The sequence below is a fragment of the Gadus morhua genome, chromosome 13 (assembly GCF_902167405.1).
Source record: "Gadus morhua chromosome 13, gadMor3.0, whole genome shotgun sequence".
Lineage (NCBI taxonomy): Eukaryota > Metazoa > Chordata > Actinopteri > Gadiformes > Gadidae > Gadus > Gadus morhua.
Window position 1 is genome coordinate 15,519,655 of NC_044060.1, and position 27,817 is coordinate 15,547,471.

Below are 27,817 nucleotides of genomic sequence, written 5' to 3' on the forward strand. Positions count from 1 at the left end.
CTGAAACAATAAGCAAGGACATCCTCAAATTGTTGCTGGTGACGTACACGAATAAAAAGATGGGCGTTGTAGTCCAATGCAGGCCCAGACAGCATTGCTCCGTACGTATTGGATGTTGTAAAAAAACTACATTTTCGCCATATGTAATCCATTGAACAGAACTTGCATCAGCGCATGGACAACGGCACTCGCCGACAAAGTTAGGTGTTGACAGGGTCTGTTTTCGTTCATTTACACATTCTATACATTTATCCAACATCCTGTTCCTGCCGGCCTAATGAAGCTCTATATAAGTGAAGGCAACCCACACTGCCTAAAAGTAGTAGCTGCTGTTGAACTGACTCTAGTACAATGTGATGTACAATGTGTCAACCACGAAGGTAAGAACGCATGGCTACAGATTCATTAGTTCTGGGTTGTTGTCATCAATCTGTCCACAATCATGAATACTTTCTGTTTTCATAAATAGAAGGAGGTTGCAATTGGGATAAATCACTGCGTTACTGGACATATTGTGTGTGTGTGTGTGTGTGTGTGTGTGTGTGTGTGTGTGTGTGTGTGTGTGTGTGTGTGTGTGTGTGTGTGTGTGTGTGTGTGTGTGTGTTTGTGTGAACTAACGTATTGTTACACGCTTACTACTCCATGATCACACACTATTGACATGGAGAAATCTGCTGTCATGAACACCATAACAAGTATTGTGTCCGTCACACTTCAGAAGCAGATGGAAAAGAAGAAGACGATCATGTATTTAGTTCACAAGGACGCATGTTCTTGACCACTATACAATAGGGATGCAATCGAACAGCCTTCTGTGTACATTCATTACGTTTCTAGCTAATACATGTTGTATGCTTGCAGACATAAGGATCAGAAAATGTTTAAAAATACCTTAGATATCCCTGGTGTTAAACATAGTAAGGCTAGGCTAGGGTTGGAAATGCTGTAAAATCCTATCCAGACAGTTTTTCTGAGTACTATGAATCCCAGCTGTAGCTATTAGACCAGGTCACATGTATGAATGGGATATTACTGGCCTATGAGGCATACGACTACTGTATCCCATTCTGATTCTAGGCTCATTGCCTTCACAAAATTCTGGGCCATTTGTCCCCGTTTGCCAATGCACCATGCTCCCCATCTCATGAACTTTAACTGTAATATTTGAATTGGCACCTAAACTTGTTATGTTTTGTGATCTGATGGATGATGTCTTGCTCACTTACTCTTCCCTATTTCTTTTGGGTTAATCATTTGGCTGGAGGTTGGGATCACATACATTTCACAGACGGAATAAGGAAGAATATTAAATAGCAATGTAAAGTTAAATATATAAACGGTTCAAGCTGGTTGGTAAAGAGCACTTCATACTAATGAACAGGGAGTCCACAAGGTGTGTTCTTGTGGTTTAGCGGGGAGTGTTTAGCCTGCCTGGTCCAGTCATTTCTCGTCCACTGTGTTGCGATCCTGTTCTCCTTGTAGAACAGGATGGCGTCTAGCCGCACAGCCAGCAGCATCTGCCATGTGGATCAATGGCATTGATGGAGGGCTAAAAATAAGTTCTGGTGTAGGGATAAAACGATGATGACGTATAGGATTAGCAAAAAGTGTCTTACTATAGAATTCTGATTTTCTTGATTACATTGCATGCAAAGACTTTACTTATTAAGTATTTACAGGCAATACTCTACCTTGTTGTACTGCAATTCAAAATGGTAATTTCATACTTGCATACATTTCTATTCATTGAAATAAAAGAGGACTGATTATCACTTCTGACTGAGGAAGAACGATGTGCATTATTTTATCTTCATCTTTGGTAGCGCAAAATGTGAGCACTTTGCATCGTGTCGTTGGTGTGATCATTTCTCTGCGTGTGATTGTGTGTTTCCTCAGAGAGAGTGGTGCCCTTCCTCAGCCGTCCTGCCCTGCCAGCGCTGCTCCTGCCCAGTGGAGGTCACCTATTCAGCTCCAACGCCATCTGCCAGTGAGTAGTCACCCAACTCTCCAAAGGCATTTCCTGTTTTGTTGCATTTTTTGTATGTTTACTGTTGCCCAATCTGAATGCTTACACCAGATTAAGGTAGTTACTTTCGGTTCTGCTATGAAGGTATTTGTTTGAAACAAGTGGACGGAAACCCAACCCCCTCATCAACCAGTGGCTTGAATGGGAGACCACCGAACTTCAGGTAACCCTTGTTGTAGGCCTTGAACAGTGAAGTCCTAAATGGATATCAGGCAGCAGTAACCTCACAGAAAGATCCATACCCTCCTTCAAACAGGCATTTTGTGAGATAGACGGTGCCTGTAGGCAAGGGCGTTTGTCGACGGCCTCTTCTGTATGTTGTGTGTGCAGCCTGCCCTGCTGCAGGCCCTCCATATGGCAGTGTTGCAAGGCAAAGCTACAGAGGCCTCGAAGATCCTACAGGGACCCCTCTCCTACCTGGACCAATGCTTGAGCAAGGGGACCACGCCATGTCTGACAGAGGTAAACTATGACATCTGTGCGTGCGTGTGTGTGTGCGCGTGCGTGTGCGTGCGTGCGTGCGTGTGTGTGCATGTGTGTTTGTTTGTCTGTGCGTGTGCATGTTGGTGCGTGTGTGAGAGTGTGTGTGTGTGTGTGTGTCACACACCAACATTTGGCATGCAATATTTATGGCAGAAGGATGATATGCGTATTTATCACTCCCTGACACAATTGCATATTCCTAACAGCAAGTCTCATAGTTTGCAGCGCACCCGTACCAAGTAAAAAAGTCCTGATACACTTTGGGAAATGAAGGCAATGTCTTAGCCTCCCAAGGGCTTTCTGGGCTTTATGTTTCTCTGAACAAGGGCAGCATACATACTTTTGCTTAACTTTCTTACCTACTGTTCCTCCCTGTGGTATTTTAAATATATTTTTGAGTAGTCAAACCTTGAGAGGACATTTGTATCAATTGTTAAAAAATAGTTAACACATTTATGTTGATGCAATGTATTTATTCACAGAAATGTGTGTTTTTCTAGGAATCCGTTTCGGTGGTTGACGTTGTGCTTTGGGGCGCTCTTCATCCTTTTCTGTCTGACTCCAGTCCAGCTCTCGGTGGGTAGCCATTCTGGAATTAGAAACTGGCGTGAAAATAAATAGGAAAATCTCTTATACCTAATATTTGTATCTAGAAAACATAGATATGCTTTGGATTGATCTTATCTTACGTGACCAAGCGTTCTGCGGTCTCTCGCCCTCTCGCTTGCGTTTGCCCCACCAGGTGAGTGGAGGTGTGTGCAGGCGTGGTTTGAGCGGCTGGCGGGTGAGGAGGCGTGCCAGGCAGCAGTTCTGAAGGTTCTACCCGGGAAAGGCCTGGAGGTCCTGAAGCCCTTTGTGCAGAGGCAGCCCGCACCCGCCTCCAGCCAGCGCAGAGACCCACAGTCATGCAACAGCACCGCCTCAGAGGTAGCAGTCCGGGTCCACGTCTTTTTCTTTGGCCATGTAGTGCTTCCTCCCACCTCCATTATTCAGTTTGGGAGTTGGAAACATGGGCGAGTGAGTTTCTAGCTCCCCTCATATGCCAGAAGGACATCGTCTATAAGAAGAACAGAGAAATGGTTTTATTTCTATTTGGAGCGTCTGGTTGTGCTTTTCAGAAACCGCCACTTTTTGTGAGTTGTATTAAAGGGACTGCACTGCAGTAGGGGTTTCATGTGAAGAAGATGGTGTCCCAGGGCCAGATTGAGCCTATCTCCATTAAAGCTCAATTACAGATCCCTATTAGGCAATAGAACATGCTGTATATAGGGATTACATCAGTGTTACTCCATCCCTTTATTCTCCTTCCAATGGAAGACTAAGTCAGGAGGGCTGTTGAGGAAGGTTAGCGTGGGCTGCCTTTGGAATAGTTTCCAGGGGAGTTGCCGTGAAAAAGTTGTTAATGAAGTGTTACTTTGTTTATTTATATTTCAAATGGTCACGGGTGTAATCAGAGGTTCTGAATCTTGGGTCATAATTCTCTCTTTAATGCAAAAAGGCTGCTTCAAGGCACAAATATGTTGCCAACATAAGATAACATCCCATCAAAATGACAGGAATATGACAAATAACAATTACAGACAAACTTGCTTTGCCCCAGCCTGAAGAGCAAACTAAACGTAATAAATAACTGATATTAGTTGGTAATTGTTTTGAATGTAATGCGCATCCAGGCAGAGGACGCGGTGCGTGTGGTGTCTGAAGAGGAGATGGAGGCTGCTGCCCTGACCTGGAGTAGAGGCCTGACCGCCTGCACAGAGCCCCCAGAGAAATCACACCCCATGTGAGCATGAGGCACATTCGTTGTCATACAAATATTGTTGGTGGCCAATCCGCGTAGGGCTGTCAAGTTCTGGTCGGTCTGTCGATTGGCTCTTCTTTCACTACCATTTTCAGGGGCTGTTTTTGAATGATAGTCTGTATAACATAATTTGTTTATGAAAGTAATATTGAAGGCGCCGTCATTTCGGTTCCTGTTCTAATTAGTTATCGTGTCTCCTGGTAGTTTACCTCAGGAGGGCCGGCGGAACCTGCTGCTGACCAGCGCGCTGCCGTACGTCAACAACGTGCCTCACCTGGGCAACATCATCGGCTGTGTGCTCAGCGCCGACGTCTTCGCCAGGTACCCGGCTTCATTTTCCGTCTCGACTCATCTCAATACATGAGACTGCTACTACAGTTTCTAAAGTCATTTATCAGATCTGTTTTCAAACGTATATAAATAATTGAAATTGATGTCCCTTGATTCATATTTTATTTGCCTATTTAGTCTCATCGGCCCGGGTCTAATTTTGCGTCACATCCGGGGTGTTTTATGCTGCACATGCATATTCCCAATCACACACTAGTCAAATTGAATTGAATTGTCAAGAGCATCCAACAACGTTATCAATGAATTGCTTCCTCTTCCTGATGTCGTAGTTGTATTGGTACACCCCGAATCGTAAGGGTTAACGACACCCTCTCCTCCTCCTCTCCTCCTTCCTGCCAGGTACGGGCGCCTTCGCGGCTGGAACGTGCTGTACGTGTGTGGCACGGACGAGTACGGCACGGCCACGGAGAACAAGGCCCGCGAGGAGGGCCTGACGCCGCAGCAGATCTGCGACAAGTACCACGCCGTGCACGCCGAAATCTACAGCTGGTTCCAGGTGGACTTCGACTTCTTCGGCCGGACCACCACCCCGAAGCAGACCGAGTGAGTGGGCCGCCGTGGGGTTGTTTAGTCAGGGATGTTTGTGTGTGTAGGACCGGTGGTACAACGAGTCTGTTGCATTGGGTGTTCTGCAATACCTTTCCCTTTCGCCTGGTTCTACCACTGGGTCCCGTGAGGTCTGCTCTTCGTGAGAGAGTCGGTTGCCGTTAGCAGCTGATTTGAAGCCCTTCCTCTATGCTCTCTGCTGAAACGCGGAACTGCAGCCTCTACTGTAGGGTTCCCCAACCTAACCAAACCACGGCATCCCTTTTTGTCGGGATTTATTTAGATCTGCATCCCAGCCACACAAACCAAAATAAATGCTTGCAATTTTCTTTTTTATAAATCCAATGTTAGCTAAATTAGTTGGCTCGTTAGATAAATAGCTGAAGGACTGTGCATAGCCGCGCACACACAACACTCTTCCCTATTTTTCCTCTTATTTTTCCCGATCTACGCCTGGCTAAGCGGCCCTCTTACAAGTAAAATATAACCGTGTAAACAAATGAGTAATCTGTTTCAGAATGATGATAAAAAATAAATAAATACGAATGCTCAGAGGCAATGTGACCGAGAGCTTAGCGACCTCGTGGGTATTCTGACATGGCACGTTACAATAAATCAGTAAAATCAATGTATATCCAGGATCAAGTCGATAAAAGGATCTAGTTAATTAATTCAGTATCACTTAATGTAGCCCCCACTTTCAAGTCATGCATAACCAACTGCATTAAACACAGGGCTCAATATGCAAGATGCACGCAGGAAAGCCCGTCTTCTGTGTGTAAAAATACTGGATTTTTCCACATACTTCATAGACGATGTCAGTGTGGCAGGCAAAAAAAACAACTCACTCCGCAGCCCTTACGTGACCCGTCGCGTCCGTTCTGGTTTGGCCGTGAGGCTCGACGGGCCGTACCATGACTAATCGAATTAACCGAGAATGACCACGGCACCTTGCCTGTCGCCTTGCATTATCACCCGCCTCCTCCAACCACGGCAGCCTTCGATTGGCCCGATGGTGGGAGAGCCACTAGCGAGGACGAATACCAGACCACGTACGAGGAAATGATAATGTCCGTGCAAAGGCTGGCTCATGCCATTGCTACGTTTTTCTCATCCTTACATAAATGACAACAGGTTTAATTGAAATAAAAGATCAACAGCCATTCAAAAGAAAAGGAGATTCCATTACAATATTGAGTAGACCAACAATTATTGAGTTGCACACACATTTATAAACATGTTGTTGGATTGTGCTTGACGGTTCCAATACAACCAATACAATCTCATATTCTCAGGTACTTTGAATGAGAGTGTGGATCCCAGTAGGATATGAAACTTAGCCATTGTTATCCCCCTGGTGTTAACACTGTAGCACTGTAGCCTGTTGAGAGAGGAGACTCAAAACCCTAACATTTGGATGGATGGGATCTGTATCCCAGCCTATCGGTAGAAATCCATGAGCAAGATTCCTAACCCCTATCTGCTCTTTGATGAAATCACTTTAAGTGGTTTTGGTTCAACCTGTGCGCCATTTGACTCAATGCTAAATAGTGAATGATATAAAGCTTTAAACTGTAACTTCATGTTTAGGGGAGTCCCTACAATTTATGCATTGAACGACCAGGTGATCATTCCTCAACAGGGCTTTCACCTCTGCAAAAGGGTGACTTTAAAAATCTAAAATGTGATGTCATATAAAAAAGAAGACATTCAGTGCTGATCCTTTAATCTTTTCTTTAGTAGAAGCAAAAGAAAGTAAAAAACAATACTTTAAATGTACATAAGATAAATGTGGATTGTGCAACCATTTTTTGCGCTTGCATAGATTCAAGATTCATGATTGGTTTACACGAAGGGAACCACGCATTCACAACGGTCTTTTAAGAACACTGAGTCTGAAATGCAAACAGCCGCACACACAGGTTTGGACTAGACAACACTTCCGCAAGAGATTCTCTCTAGCTAGTCACTCTAGACACTTAATTTGGCGCACACTTCCTCCAGATGTCACTTATGGTTGACTACATCCTGGTTTAACAACCTCTTTCCAGAACGTATTTAACAATGTATCCCACAACAAATCATCTTGAGTTCACTAATAACACCGGTGGAGTACATTATGTGTTCATTTATCTTAGCTATAGCCTATATACCATAATTACGCTAATATAGACCGCGGCCTATAAACACATTTCTCAGACAGATTATGGTTGTGCGGCCTAAATACGAGTGTGGCCTAAATGCAAAGGTGATCACAACAAGGCTTTTCCCTGCGGTGTTTATGCCTTGTATTCTATACAAATACCTTTCAAAAAGTTAGTGACACAATCAATATTAGCTTAATGGTAATTCCCCGCTTGCACAACAAGATTGAACAAGTTACCTGGGCTACTAATCATCACAGGCTGCTATTTGGGTAATATACAGCGCAGATAATTCTGCTGGGAAATTTCATTGAAACTTTGCACAATGTACAAACCACCTTTTTATAGTTTTAGGATCAAAGCAGTGTGTCTCCATTTGATCTTAAGTGGGGCATGTTTCCAAGTTGAGCACTCAAAACGAAGCAACCACACTGCCGCGTGATGACTACCAACATGCGCCACCACGCCATCAAGAAGACCACTCGTCACATTAAACACAGAAGAAGACCAACGAGTCTTCTGAAGTGTGTTATAATTTCTACCATTCTCCGTGGCTCGTCTGGTGGGCAACCCGCTTTAAATTGCAGCTCTGCCGCGACCGAGTCGGATTCGCACCACCAATCGATTTGAAATACACAGGCTACATCCACACAGCACCTACGTGATATTGCAGTTTGGCCTCTTAAAGCGTTATTCCAAGAACTTGTGTTTAACCAATTCGGCTGATTCAGAAATTAAATTTCTTGGTCAAGACAGGCCTGTTTAAAATGTTACATGGTGGCCCATCTAAGAAAGAGGGGTGGTGCGCACATCCAAATGTAATCCACAGGTGCTAGGCAATAGTGTTGAATATAAGAGAAAGGAGGGTCTGCACACTGTTTTAATGCTCCAGAAGTTATTAACAGGCAACGTTTCGATCGCTAGGGATCTTCATCAGATATGGTGGCACATCGCCACTATTAGGCCACACTGTTGGGGGTGAACCTTATCATTTTGGTCGCAGCCTTGAGGCATGTAAGCGTTTGACACTATCCTGCCTATCGCACAGAAATCCTTGGATACAAACATCACAGAATTTCAAAGGCTTTTCCCGGACTCATTGATTAGTTACGCGACAACGTTTCAATGCAAAATAGTTGGGTTGAAGTTCAAATCAAAGAAGTGTCTTTGTGAGTCTTTGCAACTTTCTAGAACATGTTGGGGCCTTCAGATAGGATTTGATGTACCTTTTAATTGGGCATTTGTTACAGTGGCCTTTACCTGTGTTCCTACGTAATTACGATGTATATGGTGACCTATAAAAAATCCGGTGTCTCTCTCTCTCTCTCTTGTTCCCGCTCTCGCATGTTCCCTTCCTGTACGCCCCTTCTGCATGATCGCCCTGAACATGTTCCCCTTTTCACATGTTGCTGTTCCCTGTCCTTCTGCAGGATCGCCCAGGACATCTTCTGGCGTCTCCACGAGCGGGGCTTCCTATTGGAGGACACGGTGGAGCAGCTGCGGTGCGAGGGCTGCCGGCGCTTTCTGGCCGACCGCTTCGTGGAGGGCGGGTGTCCCCACTGCAGCTACCCCGAGGCCCGCGGGGACCAGTGCGACAAATGCGGGAAGCTCATCAACGCCGTGGAACTCAAGGTGAGGTTGAATTGTGGCCCTTCGTTGTGGCCCTTTGTTGTGGCCCCCTTCGTTGTGGCCCCCTTCTTTGTGGCCCCCTTCGTTGTGGCCCACTTCGTTGTGGCCCCCTTCGTTGTGGCTCTTCGTCGCTGCCCACTTCGTTGTGGCCCATCGTTGTTGCCCTTCGTTGCGGCCCTTAGTTGTGGCGCTACGTTGTGGCCCTTTGTTGTGGCACTTCTTTGAGGCACTTCTTTGAGGCCCCTAGTTGAGGCCCCTAGTTGAGGCCCCTAGTTGAGGTCCCTAGTTGAGGCCCTTCGTTGTGGCCCTTCGTTGTGGCCCTTCGTTGTGGCCCTTCGTTGTGGCCCTTCGCTGTGGCCCCTCGTTGTGGTGGTGGTGGTCGTCATTTGTTGCTTTACCTGCAACGGTAAGGTCAACCGACTGAACGCAAAAGCTAGGTTAGAATTATTGTTATTTTTAATTTCTTGTGAATGAGGTCCGAATTTACTCTTCACTCCCTACACGATAATCATCTACATTTGTGTTTGCTCCAAATCACACAGAGCTCTTACATGTAGCGACACCCACAGATAGAAAAAGAGTCGCAAGGTTTTAATGGCAGCCAAGCGCATGGAGCGTGAATGTAGCAAGCTCTATTTCTATACAGCTGCCTGTGCTTCAGGCTTGACTCTAGAATTATGATGCAATGTAAATGCGATGCATGTTAATGTGTGATATAGCGTGAACCCTTTAAAAAAAATAAAAAATACCCAGCGCACAAACCATTGATCGTTTTCTTTTTTTTTCAGAATCCCTTGTGTAAAGTCTGCAGCAAGACGCCTATCATCCAATCATCCAAACACCTCTTCCTGGACTTACCCAAGGTACTGTACACCTTCTAGTGTACTTATTCATGTCGGGCCTGCAATTGCCCATTCTTCAGTTTTTCACGGTTGACTGTGTGGTTACTAACCCGTCTTTGCCAGTGTTATGGCTACTTTAGTGACATACAACGGAGGCTAATGGGACCCCAAACCTAAAACGCTGAAGTCGCTTACCGCTTGTTTTGCTGTCTCGTCAGTTGGAGAGTCAGCTGGAGCAGTGGCTGGACAAGTCGACGGCCGCGGGCGACTGGACGCCCAACGCCAAGCAGATCACCCGCTCGTGGCTCCGGGACGGCCTGAAGCCCCGCTGCATCACCAGGGACCTGAAGTGGGGGACCCCAGTACCGCACCCCGACTTTAAGGACAAGGTGTGTCATCACTATCGGCTTTAATTTTGGCCCGTGTGAGGGATGGGGAATATAAAGTGAGCGAGCCTGAAGCTGTCCTCCCGACAGGGTACAGTATCGTCTCGGCAGTGTGTGGGGTGTAGTTTGAGTGACGCCAGGAGATCCCCTAGAGTCTCGGTGCCCTTGTAATCCATGCTTCAGCGTGCAAATGCACATCATCCCACAGATCTCATAAAGTCTTCTTTTTACTAACTGCATCATCTTGAAATAAACAATATGACGCAATACTCCATACTTTACAGTTACCAGATACTTATCATTTGTGTGGTACTGTTGAACAATCCATTTAGTCTTGCGTGTATCAGGGCCTTAAAACAGGTTAGCTCAAGGCTTGGCTGCAGAGACGAGGATCCGCCTTTGTCCCGAATGGAATGATGCTTATTTGATGATGTGTATGAAACGGAAAAAGGGAAGTAAATGAACTCGGAATGGCTTCTCAATCCCTTGGCCTCCAGGGGGGGTTAGCTGTAACCCTGATTGTTTTATGAGTCTATTGAGCACATCATGTTCTCTGAGGAACTGCGTGCCCCTGGCACCCAGAGTGATATACCATGTGACATGCTGGCAGGAGCCCCTTCCCCATATACAGTGCCTTCACGTCAACACAGGATGTAAGAGTTGCCTCATGCTGGTAGAAAATGAGTCAAGTGGCAATAAATCAGCTTGAAGTTAATCAAGTGCTATTTAATTAAGTCGTAAGTGACTTAGTAGGCTTTTCTTGTCTTTAGCTCAGCACTTATTTGAGGCAATTCTATGTTAACTGCGTAACAATAGTATCAAAGATAATTTATGCGTTTGTCAAATGGTGTTCATTTTGTCTTCGTTTTTTGGATCAACAATGACGGAATTTATGTGAAAGTGTCGCATTATAACTGTAAAAAATGATAACCAACGATATCTACATGAGGTTCACTTTGGAAAAGGTTGTTCACAAACACTCATTATTTTGCACAATTCTTTTTTTTTAGGTGTTCTACGTGTGGTTCGATGCCCCTATTGGCTACCTGTCCATCACTGCCAACTACACCGACCAATGGGAGAAGTGGTGGAAGAATCCTGAGCAGGTACATTTCAGGACCGTTAATGGAGAGATCTGAAGCTTTTGCCTACAACACAGATCCTTTGAAGCCATTCTGGAAAATATGATTGTAAATACTGTATGTATTTAAAGCTCCGTAACATGTACTACAACAAAGATGAAGATAGTTGCAACGGTTACCCACTTATTTTTCCATCATGGGGAAATGAGCTGAACTGTTAATTGTGGTTTATGTGTTCCCACCAGTCAGGTCAAACTGTTGTGCGGCTAATTATGTCCACGTGGTGAAGGCAACAATTAAGCAATGCTTGTTTATTCCCATGTACCCCTTATGGAGATCTGCATAATGCAAGGGGTTAAACAGCCATTAAGGCGTTTAAATGTGGATATTATGGAGATGGGGAGTCTTTAAAACCGACTTTAGAGCCCATTGATGAAAGAGCTCTTCAAACATTTGCTTTCTCAACCAAACTACCCCACTATAACACTCACACTGACTCCTCAGCTCTCTATATAAAAAACATAAGGCTTCAGCGGTGGGTGTGTGTGTGTGTGTGTGTGTGTGTGTGTGTGTGTGTGTGTGTGTGTGTGTGTGTGTGTGTGTGTGTGTGTGTGTGTGTGTGTGTGTGTGTGTGTGTGTGTGTGTTGGCCTATATATTCGCAGAGCAAACAGAAAACGAGGTTGATTGGGGGGTTGGGAACAGCAGATAAGTCCTCTTTGAACTGGATGATCTCACCATGATCCAATATGATGTCATCCCCTCCCTGCGCTGTTGTGCTCCTGCCACCAGGTGGAGCTGTACAACTTCATGGCCAAGGACAACGTGCCGTTCCACAGTGTCGTGTTCCCCTCCTCCCTGCTGGGAGCCCAGGACAACTACACCCTTGTCAATCACCTCGTTGCCACTGGTAACCTTTTTTGTACTTTACTTTTATTGGTGGATAATGGGATCGTTGATTTGAATAGTTATTAGATTCATGCAGCAAGAGTACATGCTGTGTGAGACAATCAATAAAAACATCTTAGAAACCTAGTAACATTCTCCGTCGTCTCAAATCTGGAGCCAGAGGACCACATGGTGTTTTATTATCAAATATATTATCACAGATTTCAAGCAGGTTTCCTCTGAACTGTGGATTCCCAATCCATTTTCATTATTACTACTACTTACTGATATCGCCGCCATTTGAACGACAAAGGAGCTGAAATATATGAAGACGTGACGATTTGAGTCTCGAGTTGTATTTGTGAACCTTACAGTAAACTCACATGGTGGTAAAAGTACACCTGGAGGGTAAACCTAAACGTCTGAATGGTGGTTGTACATAAAGCCATGGTAAACAGTTTCCCCCTCCCCCCCCCCCCCCCCCCCCGCAGAGTACCTGAACTACGAGGACACCAAGTTCTCCAAGAGCCGCGGCGTGGGCGTGTTCGGAGACATGGCCAAGGACACGGGCGTCCCCTCAGACGTGTGGCGCTTCTACCTGCTGTACGTGCGGCCCGAGGGCCAGGACTCGGCCTTCTCCTGGGCCGACATGGCCCTGAAGAACAACTCTGAGCTGCTCAACAACCTGGGCAACTTCATCAACCGGTGGGTCCTGGGAGGGGGGGACTGGGACTGGAGGGAGCGCTGGTTAAATAACTCAGCTCAACTATACAAAACATTTGTGTTTGTTCATTGAGGAGGCTTTTATAGACTCCTCGTGTGTGTGTGTGTGTGTGTGTGTGTGTGTGTGTGTGTGTGTGTGTGTGTGTGTGTGTGTGTGTGTGTGTGTGTGTGTGTGTGTGTGTGTGTGTGTGTGTGTGTGTGTGTGTGTGTGTGTGTGCGCGCGCGTGTGTGCGTGTGTTCGAAGGATATCTTTATATTGTATGTGTTAGTGTTTGTATGTCTGCATGTCGATCGTCTGTAAGTTTGTGTGTGTGTGTGTGTGTGTGTGTGTGTGTGTGTGTTAAAATATTTGATTTTTTAATTAAAATCATAATTCAATTAAAGTGAAATTATGATTCTTTGGCTTTATATCTTGAAGGTGAAGGGATTTTTAAACTAAACCTCTCATATCTCCTTATGTTTATTCACCATTGAAAAGTGTTGTGATTCCAACACCTGTGATTGACATGCAACATGGATTCCCCAAACCATCAATGGGCGCAGAGTGGTCTAAAATGTAAACTGGTTCGTACAGAGGCACCTTGAAACCGATTTTGTCACAGAGTATTCCACTGACTCATAGCTGAATCCCGCTTCAATGTAGGTAAGACTTGTAAGGTAAGACTTGTAGGTAAGGCTTAATAGCTCTTGAGTCTTACCTCCAGCATCTTTTAATCATTCAGTGTTTGTTAAACATCCCCATCATGTTGCTCGTCTGTTGACATCAAAAGCCTAAACAAACGCGCGTTCTCCCGAAGCAGCACGCTCTGGTGTAAAAGAGCAACAGCTAGCACATGCTAATTTGCTGCATTTGTTGAGGATGGTGTAATTTAGCCCCCAATTAAACCGCCTGGAATGCTTTCTAAACGATCAGAGTTAAATCCTGCATCAAAGATTTCCCCCCAGCGGCCCTCCTTTGGCAAAGTTCCTTGATCTGTAAGATCTGGTCTGCAGCGGCAACTCTGATGCCTAATTGGTTCCAAAGTATCCTGTGGACCAGAGGGCCTCCTGCCTAACGCCTCTGCTCCGCCGGAGCCATCAGCGTCGCATCTAATGAGGGCTCCGTCAACTTTTTAATTCGGCCGGGAAGCGCTGCCATAATTATCAATCAATAATAGCAGGTCCAAAGGCAGAGCGTCCATTCTCTGCCGCAAACGCCAGCTTCACCATAACACTCTTCCTCCTCGGTAATCAGATCAATCTTTTACGCTGATCGTTTTCAATGTACACAGAACCATTTTGTGGCTCTTCCTGAGGAGCGCACGTAACGGTGGGTTTTCAGCGGAGCCCTGGGCTGGGGAAACGCATTGAGCTGTGCTAAAGTCTCCTGTCCTCATCCCGTATCCTGCGCACTGAGGGGATATACACGAGCCTTGTTTGCTTCCAATTGGATCTCGTCAAGTGATATGCCACTCAGTGTCCTGCCGTTAGTTTTATGATACGAGTGCAAAGCAGATGATAGCCGTTTGAGATCTCCAATATGCCTATGATGAGTCCTTTAATAAAACATGGGTCATAATACTCTCTGGCTTCCTCTGATAAATGAGAATGCTTGTCCATGTGCTTATAATGAAGGCAGTTATTAATCTGGGTGTATGTGGCTGCAGCTACAGGTTTGACCCAGGCTTCACACACACCCGCTGCCCACACACACGGATGGTTGAAAATGATTAATGCGTGAATCGCAACAATTCAGTCAACTCTCATCGCTGATCTTTATATTCTTCACGGTAGACAGCGGGGCTGTATAAAACATCATATTCAATTTTTTATAAGATGTGGAAATATCTCGCCGCCAATATTAGCTCCAACCTTGAAATACACAGCAGAGCTTTTCACGACTGCTTGTGTTTGGTTTATAACAGTTATTTATTCCATACATGATAACAACTTGGAGGTGATTGACGCCACACACCGCCCTAACGAGCGCCAGGGTTTGTTTAGATTGGCACAACGCTACATTGCATCTGCCGCCGCGATCAATAATGGATCCACGATTAGCGAGTCAAGTAACGAGCCCTTCCTTCTCCCCCCACTTCCTCCCCATCTGCTCCTCTCTGTTCCTCTTACCCCTCCCCCCCCCTCTCCGCCTCTGCCGCTCCCCAGAGCCGGGATGTTTGTCACCAAGTTCTTTGAGGGATGCGTGCCGGCGATGGAGCTCCTCGCGGAGGACAAGACGCTGCTGGCCCAGGTGGGCTGGGAGCTGCGCCAGTACATCTCTCTCATGGACAAAGTCAAGTAAGGAGATCTGCTGCTGTTGAGGAAACGCAGACACGCTCACCCCCTGGAGAAATAAACAACACTTTCTCACCCCACTTAAGAAAACAACACTTTCACCTCAAGAAAAAAATGCTTCCATCTCCTTAAGAAAAACACTTTCAACTCCTCAAGCAATAACACTTTCACCTCCTTAAGCAATAATACTTTCACCTCCTTAAGGCATGATACTTTTACCTCCTTAAGAAAAAAATACACTTTCCCCCTTTTATGAAATCAACAATTTCACCTCCTCGAGAAAAAGCTTTCACCCTCTTTAGGGAAAAAGATTTTGACATGCTTAAGAAAAACTACCCCAAAATAAACATTTTCTCCTTTCACCCCTTTTCAAGAAAAAAATAAAACCTTTATTCATTTAATTGAAGTTGTATTATGTGTAGGTATTTTGTGCATATTTTTACAAATTGACAATTATGTGTTCATGTTTATATTAGAGATTAAATCGTATATTGAGATGATGCAGTCTGGAAAAGCCATGGCTGAACAATCTCATCTCCAGCCTACAGCTGCTTTTACAATACCTGCTACAGGTCCTGCCTCACGGTCCAAGGTTCTCACCATCACTGTCTTCTTCACTGTTCTCTGCCAGGATCCGAGACGGGCTGAAGCACATCCTGAACATCTCTCGCCATGGCAACCAGTATATCCAGATCAACGAGCCCTGGAAGAAGATCAAGGGAGGGGACCAGGACAGGTGTGTGTGTGTGTGTGTGTGTGTGTGTGTGTGTGTGTGTGTGTGTGTGTGTGTGTGTGTGTGTGTGTGTGTGTGTGTGTGTGTGCGTGGGGGTGGGGGTGTGGGTGTGTGTGACATCCTGCCGAGGTTAATTTTGGACCCTGTGTGTGAATTCCTTTGCTTGAGTAAAGCCAAATAAAAAGTCACTTTCCAAAAAGTTTAACCAAACAAAAATCACTAAAAGACGATTAGCTAAACCAGGGGTCGGCAACCCTGGCACGTGGCAGCATAATCATAGGCACACTTAAAAAAAAAGAAAGATATCTAAAATATTATTGCAAGAGGCCCCTATGCATCGCCTTCACATGGTTTTGCAAAGCTGTAGATGTCTAAAGATATTGATGGGATGGTTCCAACATTCTCATATACATTTACATACATACATTTACATTTTTCACAGTGCAAATATGTTTTTGAATGAGTTTCTGAAAGTGGTGTTTTAAGATTGGACATATGTAATTGTTGCAAATATAGCAGCAAAAAAAAAAACATTTAAAATTTGAGTGCATGATTGTGGACTATATGGAAATAATACGATTCCAGGGCTTCTGGAAATGTTTTTGGTTGCTGTGTCATAATTCAGCTTAATATTTAATATATTGTTGCTTAAGGCACACTCATTAACGAGAAAATGTCAAACTGCCACTGCATGTTGAAAAGGTTGCTAACCCCTGAGCTAAACAATATAACGAACGCATGCTCTCCGGAAAGCCCATTCCTCCACCTTACAACAATCAGAAATCACCTCTGATATACACACATACGTGCGACCGTTAAGAGCCACGCCTTCCCTTCCCTCTCTCCAGGCAGCGTGCGGGCACCGTGACGGGCGTGTCGGTCAACATCGCCTGCCTGCTGTCGGTGCTGCTGCAGCCCTACATCCCCACCACGAGCCGCACCATCCGGGAGCAGCTCAACGCCCCTGCCGCCTGCGTGAGCACCATGCTGCACGCCGGAGGCAGCTTCGTCTGCTCCCTGCCCGCCGGCCACGCCATCGGCACCGTGAGTACAGCCCTGATAGCGCACGCGCTGGTCGGCCCGCTGGTCGGCCCGCTGGTCGGCCTGAAGGTCGGCCTGTATCTCTAAACGACTTCATGATTCAGTGGGAGGTTTGTTTTTAAGAGACTGGCCGGGGGTCAAGTCAAAGTCAAAGTCGGCTTTATTGTCAATTCGCATCCAAAATATTTGCAAGACGAATAGAGGAATTGAAATTGCGTTTGTCTCTGACCCACGGTGCAATAACGAGAAAAGGATAAAATGAGACAAACGTTATAAAATAAGATAAGTAATGTTTAGAAAAAACTGCTTCATTAATAGAATCCATTGATTTTACTTATCCTTAAAAGGAAGAATATTAATCTTTCACTATGGGAGTCGCCATGTTGTTTTCTGTATCTCGTTATGGTCACCCGCATTCCGTCAGCATATTATATATAATATTATAATATTTTAAGTCCCACTAAGTGAAATGCTGTTTCCATTTGAGATCACTCCAGGCTCTTTTCTGACCCTTCATGGCATCTGTCCCCTGATTGGTACGAGGAATCTATCTTGCCTGCCTAAGTCTAGAAGAAGAAGTCTAGGGAGGAAGGGAGCATGGAAGGATGTTATAAGTCCTGCTCTTTTTCTCTCCCTCTCCCTCCCCCTCTCCCTCCCCCTCCCTCCTCTGTAATCGTACTGACAGCAGCTTTAATGAGCAGGTAGGGGTCCTGGATCTTCAAGGATGGCTACAGGAACACCGTCCTTGTAAGGGTTCAAACACCTTAATCACTAGACCCTCCTGCGCTTTAGATAAGTCTTTAACCCCTAGGCTGACCCAAGACCAGGCAACACTCTATATGCATTGAGTACGTTGTTGTTTGTATGATTGCACATTCATATAATTTACACCGTCACAGAATGCACACTGCATAATGAGCTGTATACCATTTTAGGCAGAATGACCCAAGAACATGCAACAGATAGTATCTGTGTATACCGAAGCATTTATATGCAATTTTTCACACACACACACACACACACACACACACACACACACACACACACACACACACACACACACACACACACACACACACACACACACACACACACACACACACACACACACACACACACACACACACAGCAGGTGTATTTGTGGCTCAGCCTCGTTGCAGTAGGTTAACCCAGAGCCACTTGTCACTTGGGGCCAGATTGCCCGGGTTTGGTTGTGCTGTTCCGCCAGCAGCCTGCCATGCCGACTGACAACAGCTCAGGGAAACACACAGATAAGGAGCGACCTCTCCCGCCGTCTCTCCACCACCGCACGCACGTGTTTGTCCACCAGTTCAAATCCCAGTATTCTAAAGCGTATTTTAACGCCCTAGCTTTTCGGTATACGCACACAGAATGCTGAGTGTAGATTAGAAATGTCCCAATAATTGGGTATGCCAAGCAACATTTTAAGGCTTTGACATTCTATCGGCTACAGAATCACAACGTGTCTTTACATGTGCTCTTGCGTGTATAGTTGAACCTTTACTCTGATACGCGAGTCATTGCCGGTGATTATCTCCTGCCTGCAGGTCAGTCCATTGTTCCAGAAGCTGGAGGCGGACCACATCGAGGCTTTGAAGAAGAAGTTTGGGGGACAGCAGGTACATGACGCTCATAGGGAGTAATGGTGGCTTGCCTGAGCTCAGTCTGATATTTTCTTTTCATTATGAATAATTAAGATAACAAAAAAAATGTGTTCACTGCTTCGACAAAAGTATGTGATCATGTCAAAACGAGTGAACTAAAAAGGACCAGCACACCATCATTTTTAACCTTCTCCCGAACCTGTCTTGCTTTTAGCCTGAGGACGAGCCGCCCGTTAAGAAGGTATCATGGCCCATGTGTGTGTGTGTGTGTGTGTGTGTGTGTGTGTGTGTGGCGTGAATAACATCACACCCTGTGTCACCGTAGTGCAACCATAGTGGTGTTCTTCATCAGATGAACCTGTCAACACACTGCAACCATAGTGGTGTCTTCTCATCAGATGAATCTGTCACCATACTGCAGCTATAGTGGTGTTCTTCATCAGATGAACCTGTCACCATACTGCAGCTATAGTGGTGTTCTTCATCAGATGAACCTGTCACCATACTGCAGCTATAGTGGTGTTCTTCATCAGATGAACCTGTCACCATACTGCAGCTATAGTGGTGTTCTTCATCAGATTAACCTGTCACCATACTGCAGCTATAGTGGTGTTCTTCATCAGATTAACCTGTCACCATACTGCAGCTATAGTGGTGTTCTTCATCAGATTAACCTGTCACCATACTGCAGCTATAGTGGTGTTCTTCATCAGATTAACCTGTCACCATACTGCAGCTATAGTGGTGTTCTTCATCAGATTAACCTGTCACCATACTGCAGCTATAGTGGTGTTCTTCATCAGATTAACCTGTCACCATACTGCAGCTATAGTGGTGTTCTTCATCAGATTAACCTGTCACCATACTGCAGCTATAGTGGTGTTCTTCATCAGATTAACCTGTCACCATACTGCAGCTATAGTGGTGTTCTTCATCAGATTAACCTGTCACCATACTGCAGCTATAGTGGTGTTCTTCATCAGATTAACCTGTGAGCCAGACTCACATCAGCACTTCATCTAACCCTGCGTGTGTTCTCTCAATACAGAGTTTGCCTCTTATTGCTGCTGGGTTTATTTTATAATTTTATTTTATTCCTACAGGCCCAGAAAGTTGCTCCGGACGCTGCAGTTGCAGCAGCTCCCGTTGCCGTTAACGACGGGGCGGTGGTGAGCGGTGCTGACCCGGAGAGAGCAAAGCAGCTGATGCAGGCCGTTGCCGAACAGGTGAGCTCTGATTGGTCTACAATAGGGCTAGGCCCTTTTAATTTCGACACTTTTATTTTTGACTTTCCTACGGTTTGTGAAATGAAAATGAAACTCCCAAATCACGATTTATAAATTATACTGAGAGGCTTAATCCTCACGCTGACGTGGAAATCAGAATACATTGCTGCTCAGACACACCGACACAGACACACACCGTCATACCACCAGTGTCCGGGAAGCCTTACCCTCTCTCGGACGTCATCATCAAAATCAATCTCCAGAACGACCGCCACACATCCGCACATTCACACACACCGTGGTGTTATACTATAAGTATAAGAAGCCATAAGAAGCCATAAGAAGCTTAACCCTCTTTCGGACAGTGCATTCAATCGCTGCCCAGACAAAGCGCTACACATCCACACACACCTCGCCTCCGGTGTCCCTTTGTTGCGACGTCGGAGAGTATACTATACCATTGTACACGGGCACAACAGGCGTTTTTGCTTCAGGAAAAACAATATATACCTTATTTCGCAGTAGGGTACCTTTAGTGTTTTGGGGAGACTGGAAGGAACATAGGATTTTACTCCTGTTTACGCGCAATTAAGGTCTTGTTTCAGTTCAGTAGATCCTGATGTTGACGATCATATAAGACATATTACCATGTTTATGTTGAACTCAACCAACTTATTCCTGCTTTTGCGACAGAGACATGAGGTTGAATGGCAGGTGTGTGTGTCACCAAGAGATGCAGATGCCAGCTAAAGTCACAAAGCCCCGCAAAAAAACAGGCATCCTCGTCAGCACCAGTCATTACTGATGACAAGAAAGCGTCCCGTGGCAGGCCATCTCAGAAGCGCTGACGAAAGAGGGGTTCATTAAGAGACTTCAAACGATGGGCCATATATTTGGGTCTGTTTTGTTGGTTCAGAGAAAAACTGAAGGTTTAAATCGAAAATTGGCAATTTCAAACTCATGATTACATTTTTAGGGCCAAATCGGCCAGGCCTAGTCTACAATAATATAATGATGATTCTTGATGGCACATAAAATAATTGGAGAGGGTCTGCATTTATGTAGTGCTTTTCAGACCCGTGGCCGTTCAAAGCGCTCTACAAAGAGTGCCTCACATTTACCCGTTCACACACGCACATTCATACAACGATTACAGTGGCAGCAATGCAAGGGAGTGGTTCTTCGGGAGAACTCAGAGTTAGGTGTCTTGCTCAGGGACACCTCAGCACTTGGCTAGGAGAAGCAGGGCATCGAACCAGCAAACTTCTGGTTGCCGGACAACCCCGCTCTACCTCCGGAGCCACTGCCGCCAAATGAAATCGCTATCGTCACTCAAAATGTTATTTTTTTCATATTTATGGGGGAGGTTTTTGTAGTGTGTCAAGAAATTGTTTAAGATTGGGATTATTGATGTAACCTTCTATGATGGGTTTCTTGCTTGGTTTATTCATGAACCGTGTGACTACTTGATGAATGGTTTGGTGTTCACTGCCATTAGAAATGTAGTTACTAACGACAATCTGTCTGGGCTGATTGGCTGGTCCGTACAACAACCGTTCTTGAATGACCAGACCCGACCACCTTGTCACTGAATGATTCACTTCAAAAAAAATTTTCATTGGTTGCGTGTAGTGGAATGAGAAATAATTTATAGACCTGATGAAAAGTGTGTTATGTCAATATGTCTTGATTCATGAATTGCGTCACACTGAACCGATCCACTCATCTCACTTGATCTATTGTCGATGTCCACTGCCTTTAGTAAGACCCCCTGTCAAACAGTTTACTAAACGAAAAGTGTGTGTGTGTGTGTGTGTGTGTGTGTGTGTGTGTGTGTGTGTGTGTGTGTGTGTGTGTGTGTGTGTGTGTGTGTGTGTGTGTGTGTGTGTGTGTGTGTGTGTGTGTACAGATTTATTTTAATAACCACGGGTCTCCCGTGCTGTCCACTGCGAAGTGTCCAATACTTTGTCTTACACAGCGCCTCTTTTCTCCCCCCCCCCCCCGCCACGGCAGGGGGACAAGGTGCGAGTCCTGAAGGGACAGAAGGCGGAGAAGGCGGCCATCACGCTGGAGGTGAACAAGCTCCTGGACCTGAAGAAACAGCTGGCCCTGGCCGAGGGGAAGAGCGCCGAGCCCACCGCCCCCCAGAAGGGCAAGAAGAAATGAATAAATGAACGGACGGAGGTGAGGCGACGAAAGGGATGACTCACAATACAGTGCGAGTGATCAAACCAAAGGAGGGAGAACAAGATGTACACCCAGAGAGGGAGAGGGTGTTTTAGCTTAAGGCAAAGCCGTGACGGGATCTGAGACAATGTAGTAGTGCTGGCACCGGGGTCTTAAGAAACGCTGGCTAGGACAGACGGGAATCCGAGGCCGACTCGTTTGAATACAGCTACAGAATTGGAAGAACGAAAAAAACCTCTGCACAAAAAAGGGAAAGCCGTTTTTTACCTCGCTGTGATAAGGTGGTGGACGGTGTGTTACGTATCGAATACTATTGTTTTTATAGATATATTCCCTGAACGTTGTTCTTATGCCATTTGCTGAAAATAAATCCCTATGAAAATAGAATATTTTAGTCTTTGTTTTTTGTACCTTCAGTTGCCAATAGATGTTTTAACGTTGTAGTATTTAATCCTCAAAGGACTGGAAATGTATAATGGATGCAGTGCAATTTTTTCAAGTAAAATTGCATTCGATAAAGTATCACACAACACTAAAATATAACAATTGAATTGTTTTTATTGCAAAAGAAAAGATTACATGAAACCAAACTTGGCAATGGTAAAAGACATAAGAAGTCATTACAAAACACCATGCAAGTAAGGCTGCAGTTCACCATCTTAGTGACTACAAGGAATAGGTAAAGGGGATATCTTAATTACAGTGTGTTACATTACAATTAGATATCATACAAGATTATATAAAAATAGTAAATCGGGATTGAGTAATGCACAGGAATTCTACTAATAATTGTATATAAAAAGGTCAGCATAGAAAGTATAGCTGGGTCCTACTCAAATAAAATGCAAACACACTTACACACAAGGGGTTACTAAAAAACAAAATAAGGAATTTATCTTCCACAAAAAACCGCCTTCACTGAGTACTTCAACTTTTCCTGAGCTCCTTTTAATTCTCATAATTATGGGGAAAGTAATCTCTTTGAGCCAGGTTGTAGCCCTTAACCAATGTATTACAATTTATTGCAAGATGGTGGAAATGAAATGCATTCTCTACATCCTCTATCAACCCAACCTCAACTTCGGTTCCGTTGCTTTTATACAAGACACTAAGGCTTTTGCACGTGCTGAATTTTGCAACGCTTCAATTGGAAATTGATTGTATTTTTTTTTTTCACAATCTAAATGCACTTATCAGAAGCATTGCATCGTTTTCCCTTCAAAGTTTAACCTCTCGTTTCCTTGCATGCAGTCTTTCCCTCTCTCTCTCTCCATCTCTCTCTCTCTCTCTCTCTCTCCATTTGCCGCAATGCCGCTGCAGCCCTCTTCCCTCGACCACTTTCATCATTCTTTCCTAACATCACTATCTCTCTCCGGTTACCTTCATTTTGGAACAAAAACAAAACAAGTCTTTGGTTTCAACCTTCGTCGTGTCGACGGATGCATTTCAAAAGACACCCTACAAGCCCCGCCAGCGTTTTTCCCGCCCGATCCCGGATCCAGAACCTGGCCTACCTTAGCGAGCGCGTCGCCCCTTCCCCTACCCAACGCATCACTTCCTGGTGTTGACCAGCCGCTCTATCAGCGCGCGCCGCGTCCTCTGCACCTCCTCGCCCAGCCGGTCGATCTCCGACTTCAGCCGCTCGTTCTGCTCCGTCAGCTCCTGCACCTTCCTCTCGTTCTCCTGCTCACGCTCCTTCCGGCTCTTCTTGGCGGCGGCGGAGGACGGCGAGGAGGAAGAGGAGGAGGACGTGTTGTTGTTGTTGTTGTTGTTGGTTGTGGCGGACGAGGAGGAGGAGGAGAAGAAGCGGGGACTGGAGGAGGACGAGGAGGAGACGTAGGCGTTGGGGGCGCCGCTCCCGTCGCCGCCGCTGCTGCTCCTCCGGCGCTTTCCCAGGCGCTGAGGGGCGGCCGCGGACGGCGTGTAGACCGACGGCGAGGGGGCCGGCGATGAGGGGGCCGAACCGTTCGGGGCCGGGGACGGGGGCGCCGACGAGGAGGAGGAGTCGCCGTCGTCGCAGGAGGAGGAGCAGGAGGGGGAGGCCGGGACGCACGGGAGATCGTCTTCGCTGGCGGACGGCGAGGCGGGGTTTTGGGCGTGGGTCTGGCTGGGGTGTTGGTGGAGGTGTTGGTGGTCGTTGAGGTGCTGGTGGTGGTGGTGATGGTGGTAGCCACCGCCGACCACCGCGCCGCTCGAATCCACCATCCCCACCCCTCCCTCGCTCAGCAGCTCGAAGAACTCCGGGGGGAGCAGGTCGCTGTCCCCGCCTCGCCGGCCCTCGCCCCCGCCACCGCCGCCGCCGCCGGACCGCCGCTCCTCCGCGGTCGGGCTCAGGCAGGGGGCGGAGGAGGAGGAGGAGGAGGAGGAAGATGAGGAGGAGGTGGATGTGGAGCCGTGGTGGAGAGGCTGGGCGGTGTGGATCTCCTCGGTGACTCGCTGGACGCCCTCGGCCCACGTCTGGCCTCCGTCCGTCAGCCAGGTGAGCGAGCAGCTCTCCAGGACATCCAGGAACTCAGGCTCCTTCTGTAGGAACAGGAAAAACCCGGGACACGAGATGAGACGTCGGAAAACAAAAACAATAAAAGAACGAGAATAAAGAAAAGAAATCGGAAAGAAATCGAAAAGAATAATCGAAAATTATCAATTTAATTGAAATCTGTTGAATTAATGCGTAGCCGCATCGTACGGTTAAAACAAATCACACGGAGCCATATTAAAGTAGATGCGATTCTAGAATCCTACATGGTAGACAAAAGCCATGGGTGGTGGGTGGGTGGTTTTGTCGGTGTTGTCGGTGGCGGCGGCGGCGGTACGACGGGCGACCAGACTACTGACCTCGGCGTACTGCGGGGCAGAGCGTGCCAGCTTGGCCCCGCCCGCGTCGGAGCCCAGGATGTCCTGCAGGTCCTCGTACCACGCCTCCAACTCTGCACCACACAGCGGGCCCACGCCGGGGGGGTACGGCGGCGGCAGGTGGAGCCACTCGGCTGTCATGTCGCCACTCAGCAGCAGTCAGTCTCAGCTCAACGTACAGATGCTCGGCCACGCGGCGCTCACTGGACCTGCAGGGAGGAGCGGACCCCAAAAAAAGCGGGGGAGGGGGGGAGGGAGGAGAGAGTGACGAATGGGAGGGCAGGTTAGTTGGAGGGAAATTTTAGCTCCGCCTTATTTACTTTTTTTTTTGTATTTGTTAAGGTGAGGTTGATTGCTCTCGTTTTTTGATTTTATTTTTTTACAAAATAAACTATTTCGAAGATGGTTCTATGAAACAATTGAGGCAAAAGTATGGTTTAATGTGTGATCGATTTAAATCAAAAGGTCAGAATAGTGAATAGCTTTACACATGATATTACCCAATTAAATCATTCAAATAAATAGGAACATAAGAAAAACAAATTGAAGGAACAATGAACAACGGTTTACGTGTCCTGTTTGAATCACCTAGAATTGAATAAAAAAATATCACCTTGAGTAAGCCTTGCTTAATCAAGTCTGCCAATTTGTTGTTGAAGATAACGTGTCCCAATGAATCTAAGGGATAGAAAATGCATCAGTGGTTAGAAACACATTGGATATGTGGGTATGTCTGAGTGGGAAATTTGCTGATAATTCAGAATAAATTGATTTGCACAGATAAACTAAAAACGTGCATCTATAAATAGGTACATAAGATTGACAGATCAGCATTTGATTGGCATATGTATTATAATTCTTGGAAATAAGGGATACGAGATTAAAATAACATGTGTTGCAGGTTGTTTTTTTCCCTGTCCGTTCATACAAAGAACTCGGGCCGACGGCGCCCCCTGCTTTACGCTCCATAAATCGTTAAAATATTTTAAAAATGAATTAAAATATTTTCCTATCATGACTATTACTTTTAAATCGTTGATTTTGAATATACATTGACACATTGGCATTTGATATAAAATGCTCGTAAGTCAAAGCGTGATAAGATGTAGGCCTACAGTCCACGAAAACAACGTTTGGTAAATAAGCTTTGATTTATTTCACTATAATAACATATTCTACAGGATATGACACGTTATGATGAATAGCTGCCATTATTTGCCTGTTATTTTTATTCTATTTTTATATTAGAGTTAATACTACTCTCATTCCAAATGCCATGTGGTCATGTTCAAGATAAATTGTGGATATCAGATGTCAGCATTCTCAATACCATCTAAGCACTGCTACGTAAAGACTTCATAAATGTATATTAATCATAAATCCAATCATATAGTGCTACATATGTAGGCCAATTCAATTTTAGTTTTTTGTGGATTTCAATGGACTTGGGTTTCAGACTGAGAGCTGAGAGACTGAGAGATTACGTCATGGAACCAAGACGAGTAGAGGAATGGGTGAAACAAAAGGACGCCTACCAACTAAGAAAAACACTCAAAGGCTGAACACAATTTACATTTATTCTATCTGATAAGTTATCATGTCAAACGGGTTGAAAAGAGCAGATCGTCTACGCTGCGTTTGCCAATCAAAGAAAACACTGGGCGAAAGTTCATGCGTGTGACAGATGAACTGTCAAAACTTCTGCGATGTCATGACATGACCATGCCCCTCCGCGGTAAGCGTCTCTAAGTAATCCTTAAAACCCTCCATCGTTTAAGTTGATGACATTGTTTTTCTCTTGTTGTCCACTAAGTTGTCATGGTAAAGTTTCCAAAACACGCACTTTTGCCCAAAGCAAGGGAGCACACACTGAAGCTGCGGAGCATAAAGTAGCGTTAGACCAAATAAAACAGTAATCACAAAGCAAACCTGCATAATTGTTTTCACTTACCCTTTTTCTTTTATTTGTTCGTCGTCTCGACTCTCTCGGATTAGGATAGTATAGGTATTTTAGTAAAAATGGGTGATAGCTCATGTTAACCATTGTTCAGTCTTGATGGCTGAATGTGATTCTTCTGAAAATCCCGGTGCGCTTTATATAAAGGAAAGGCCAACCGAACTCGGTGGGAAGGCAGTTTATCACAACCTAACAAAGACCATTAACGATGACTGCAGAAAGACGGGCCTGCCAGCCAATCACAGGAGTCTCTGTGCGAGGTTTTGCTTGGTGACATCGAATAGGAATCATTTTCTCCGGGAGGCAGGCGGAGCTTATTGGCCGTGTTGGTTGTTCTCGGCTCTATAGTTTGTGTGATCTGTAAATGTGATGCAGTCAGAAGACGGCCAGGACGAATTTGGGGCGTATGGGAGTCACATGAAAGGAATGATGCAATGCTTGGCAACCAATTTCTAGTCGGGGATAACACCAGCAGAATCAGAACATGTTTTATTAAACACTGTTGGCTCTAACAAAAAAATCTAAAAATATACTTGTATGCAAGGTTATCGTAGCCTATTATGTCGAAGAAATTTTACGGAAGCACAATTTGCTTTACTTAGGAATTGGGTTATGTTGGTAAAAATAAAGAATAAGGACAATAAAAACGTTTTATTTTTTATTTTATAACAAACCTGTATATTTTTTATTATTATTGTTTTGTCATCTTGAGCTGAGTATGTGTTTTCCCAAAGTGCAATTTGAAATACACATTCAACGTAAGCAGTCACCCTTTATTGAAAAACATAAAATAAAACTCCATTATTGACAAGCATTATTTCTGATGAGAATTGCAAGTTTAATCAGAAATAATTCGACGTTGTCTCAATACTCCACATGCCTGCGATCTGCAGGTATTTGTTGGGCATTTCATAGCGCGCGCTCCGATGCGCGGGGCGAGATATCAAAACAACCCTACAGCGCGTGGCTCGCGCGAGTGGGGGAGCTGGGTGTGTTCCATCATCACGCTCTCCAGATCCGCT

General features: G+C 45.4%; 2 protein-coding genes across 4 annotated transcripts; one reads left to right on the forward strand and one right to left on the reverse strand.

Moving 5' to 3' along the window:
• Window positions 1-138: 138 nt before the first annotated feature.
• mars1 (methionyl-tRNA synthetase 1) lies at window positions 139-22,372 on the forward strand. 2 transcript variants are annotated; one of them, XM_030374427.1, is made up of 22 exons: window positions 139-380; window positions 1,897-1,987; window positions 2,111-2,189; window positions 2,357-2,488; window positions 3,010-3,085; window positions 3,252-3,436; window positions 4,183-4,292; window positions 4,515-4,631; window positions 5,001-5,204; window positions 8,782-8,983; window positions 9,769-9,843; window positions 10,041-10,211; window positions 11,219-11,314; window positions 12,081-12,198; window positions 12,668-12,881; window positions 15,045-15,176; window positions 15,805-15,909; window positions 16,755-16,950; window positions 18,516-18,587; window positions 18,787-18,813; window positions 19,676-19,798; window positions 21,812-22,372. In XM_030374427.1, the coding sequence occupies exons 1-22, from the start codon at window positions 278-280 to the stop codon at window positions 21,962-21,964; spliced, it is 2,781 nt and encodes a 926-aa protein (XP_030230287.1). In that variant the 5' UTR covers window positions 139-277; the 3' UTR covers window positions 21,965-22,372. The 2 variants fall into 2 exon arrangements, with proteins under 2 accessions (XP_030230287.1, XP_030230288.1); XM_030374428.1 differs by lacking the exon at window positions 18,787-18,813.
• Window positions 22,373-22,527: 155 nt separating this feature from the next.
• Window positions 22,528-26,970, reverse strand: ddit3 (DNA-damage-inducible transcript 3). 2 transcript variants are annotated; one of them, XM_030374430.1, is made up of 4 exons: window positions 26,790-26,970; window positions 25,452-25,516; window positions 24,821-25,047; window positions 22,528-24,505 (listed from the first exon to the last, which is right to left on the reverse strand). In XM_030374430.1, exons 3-4 carry the CDS (start codon window positions 24,977-24,979, stop codon window positions 23,537-23,539), a joined length of 1,128 nt encoding a protein of 375 aa, XP_030230290.1. In that variant the 5' UTR covers window positions 24,980-25,047; window positions 25,452-25,516; window positions 26,790-26,970; the 3' UTR covers window positions 22,528-23,536. The 2 variants fall into 2 exon arrangements, with proteins under 2 accessions (XP_030230290.1, XP_030230289.1); XM_030374429.1 differs by having other exon boundaries at window positions 23,106-24,508; window positions 26,790-26,969.
• Window positions 26,971-27,817: the final 847 nt, after the last annotated feature.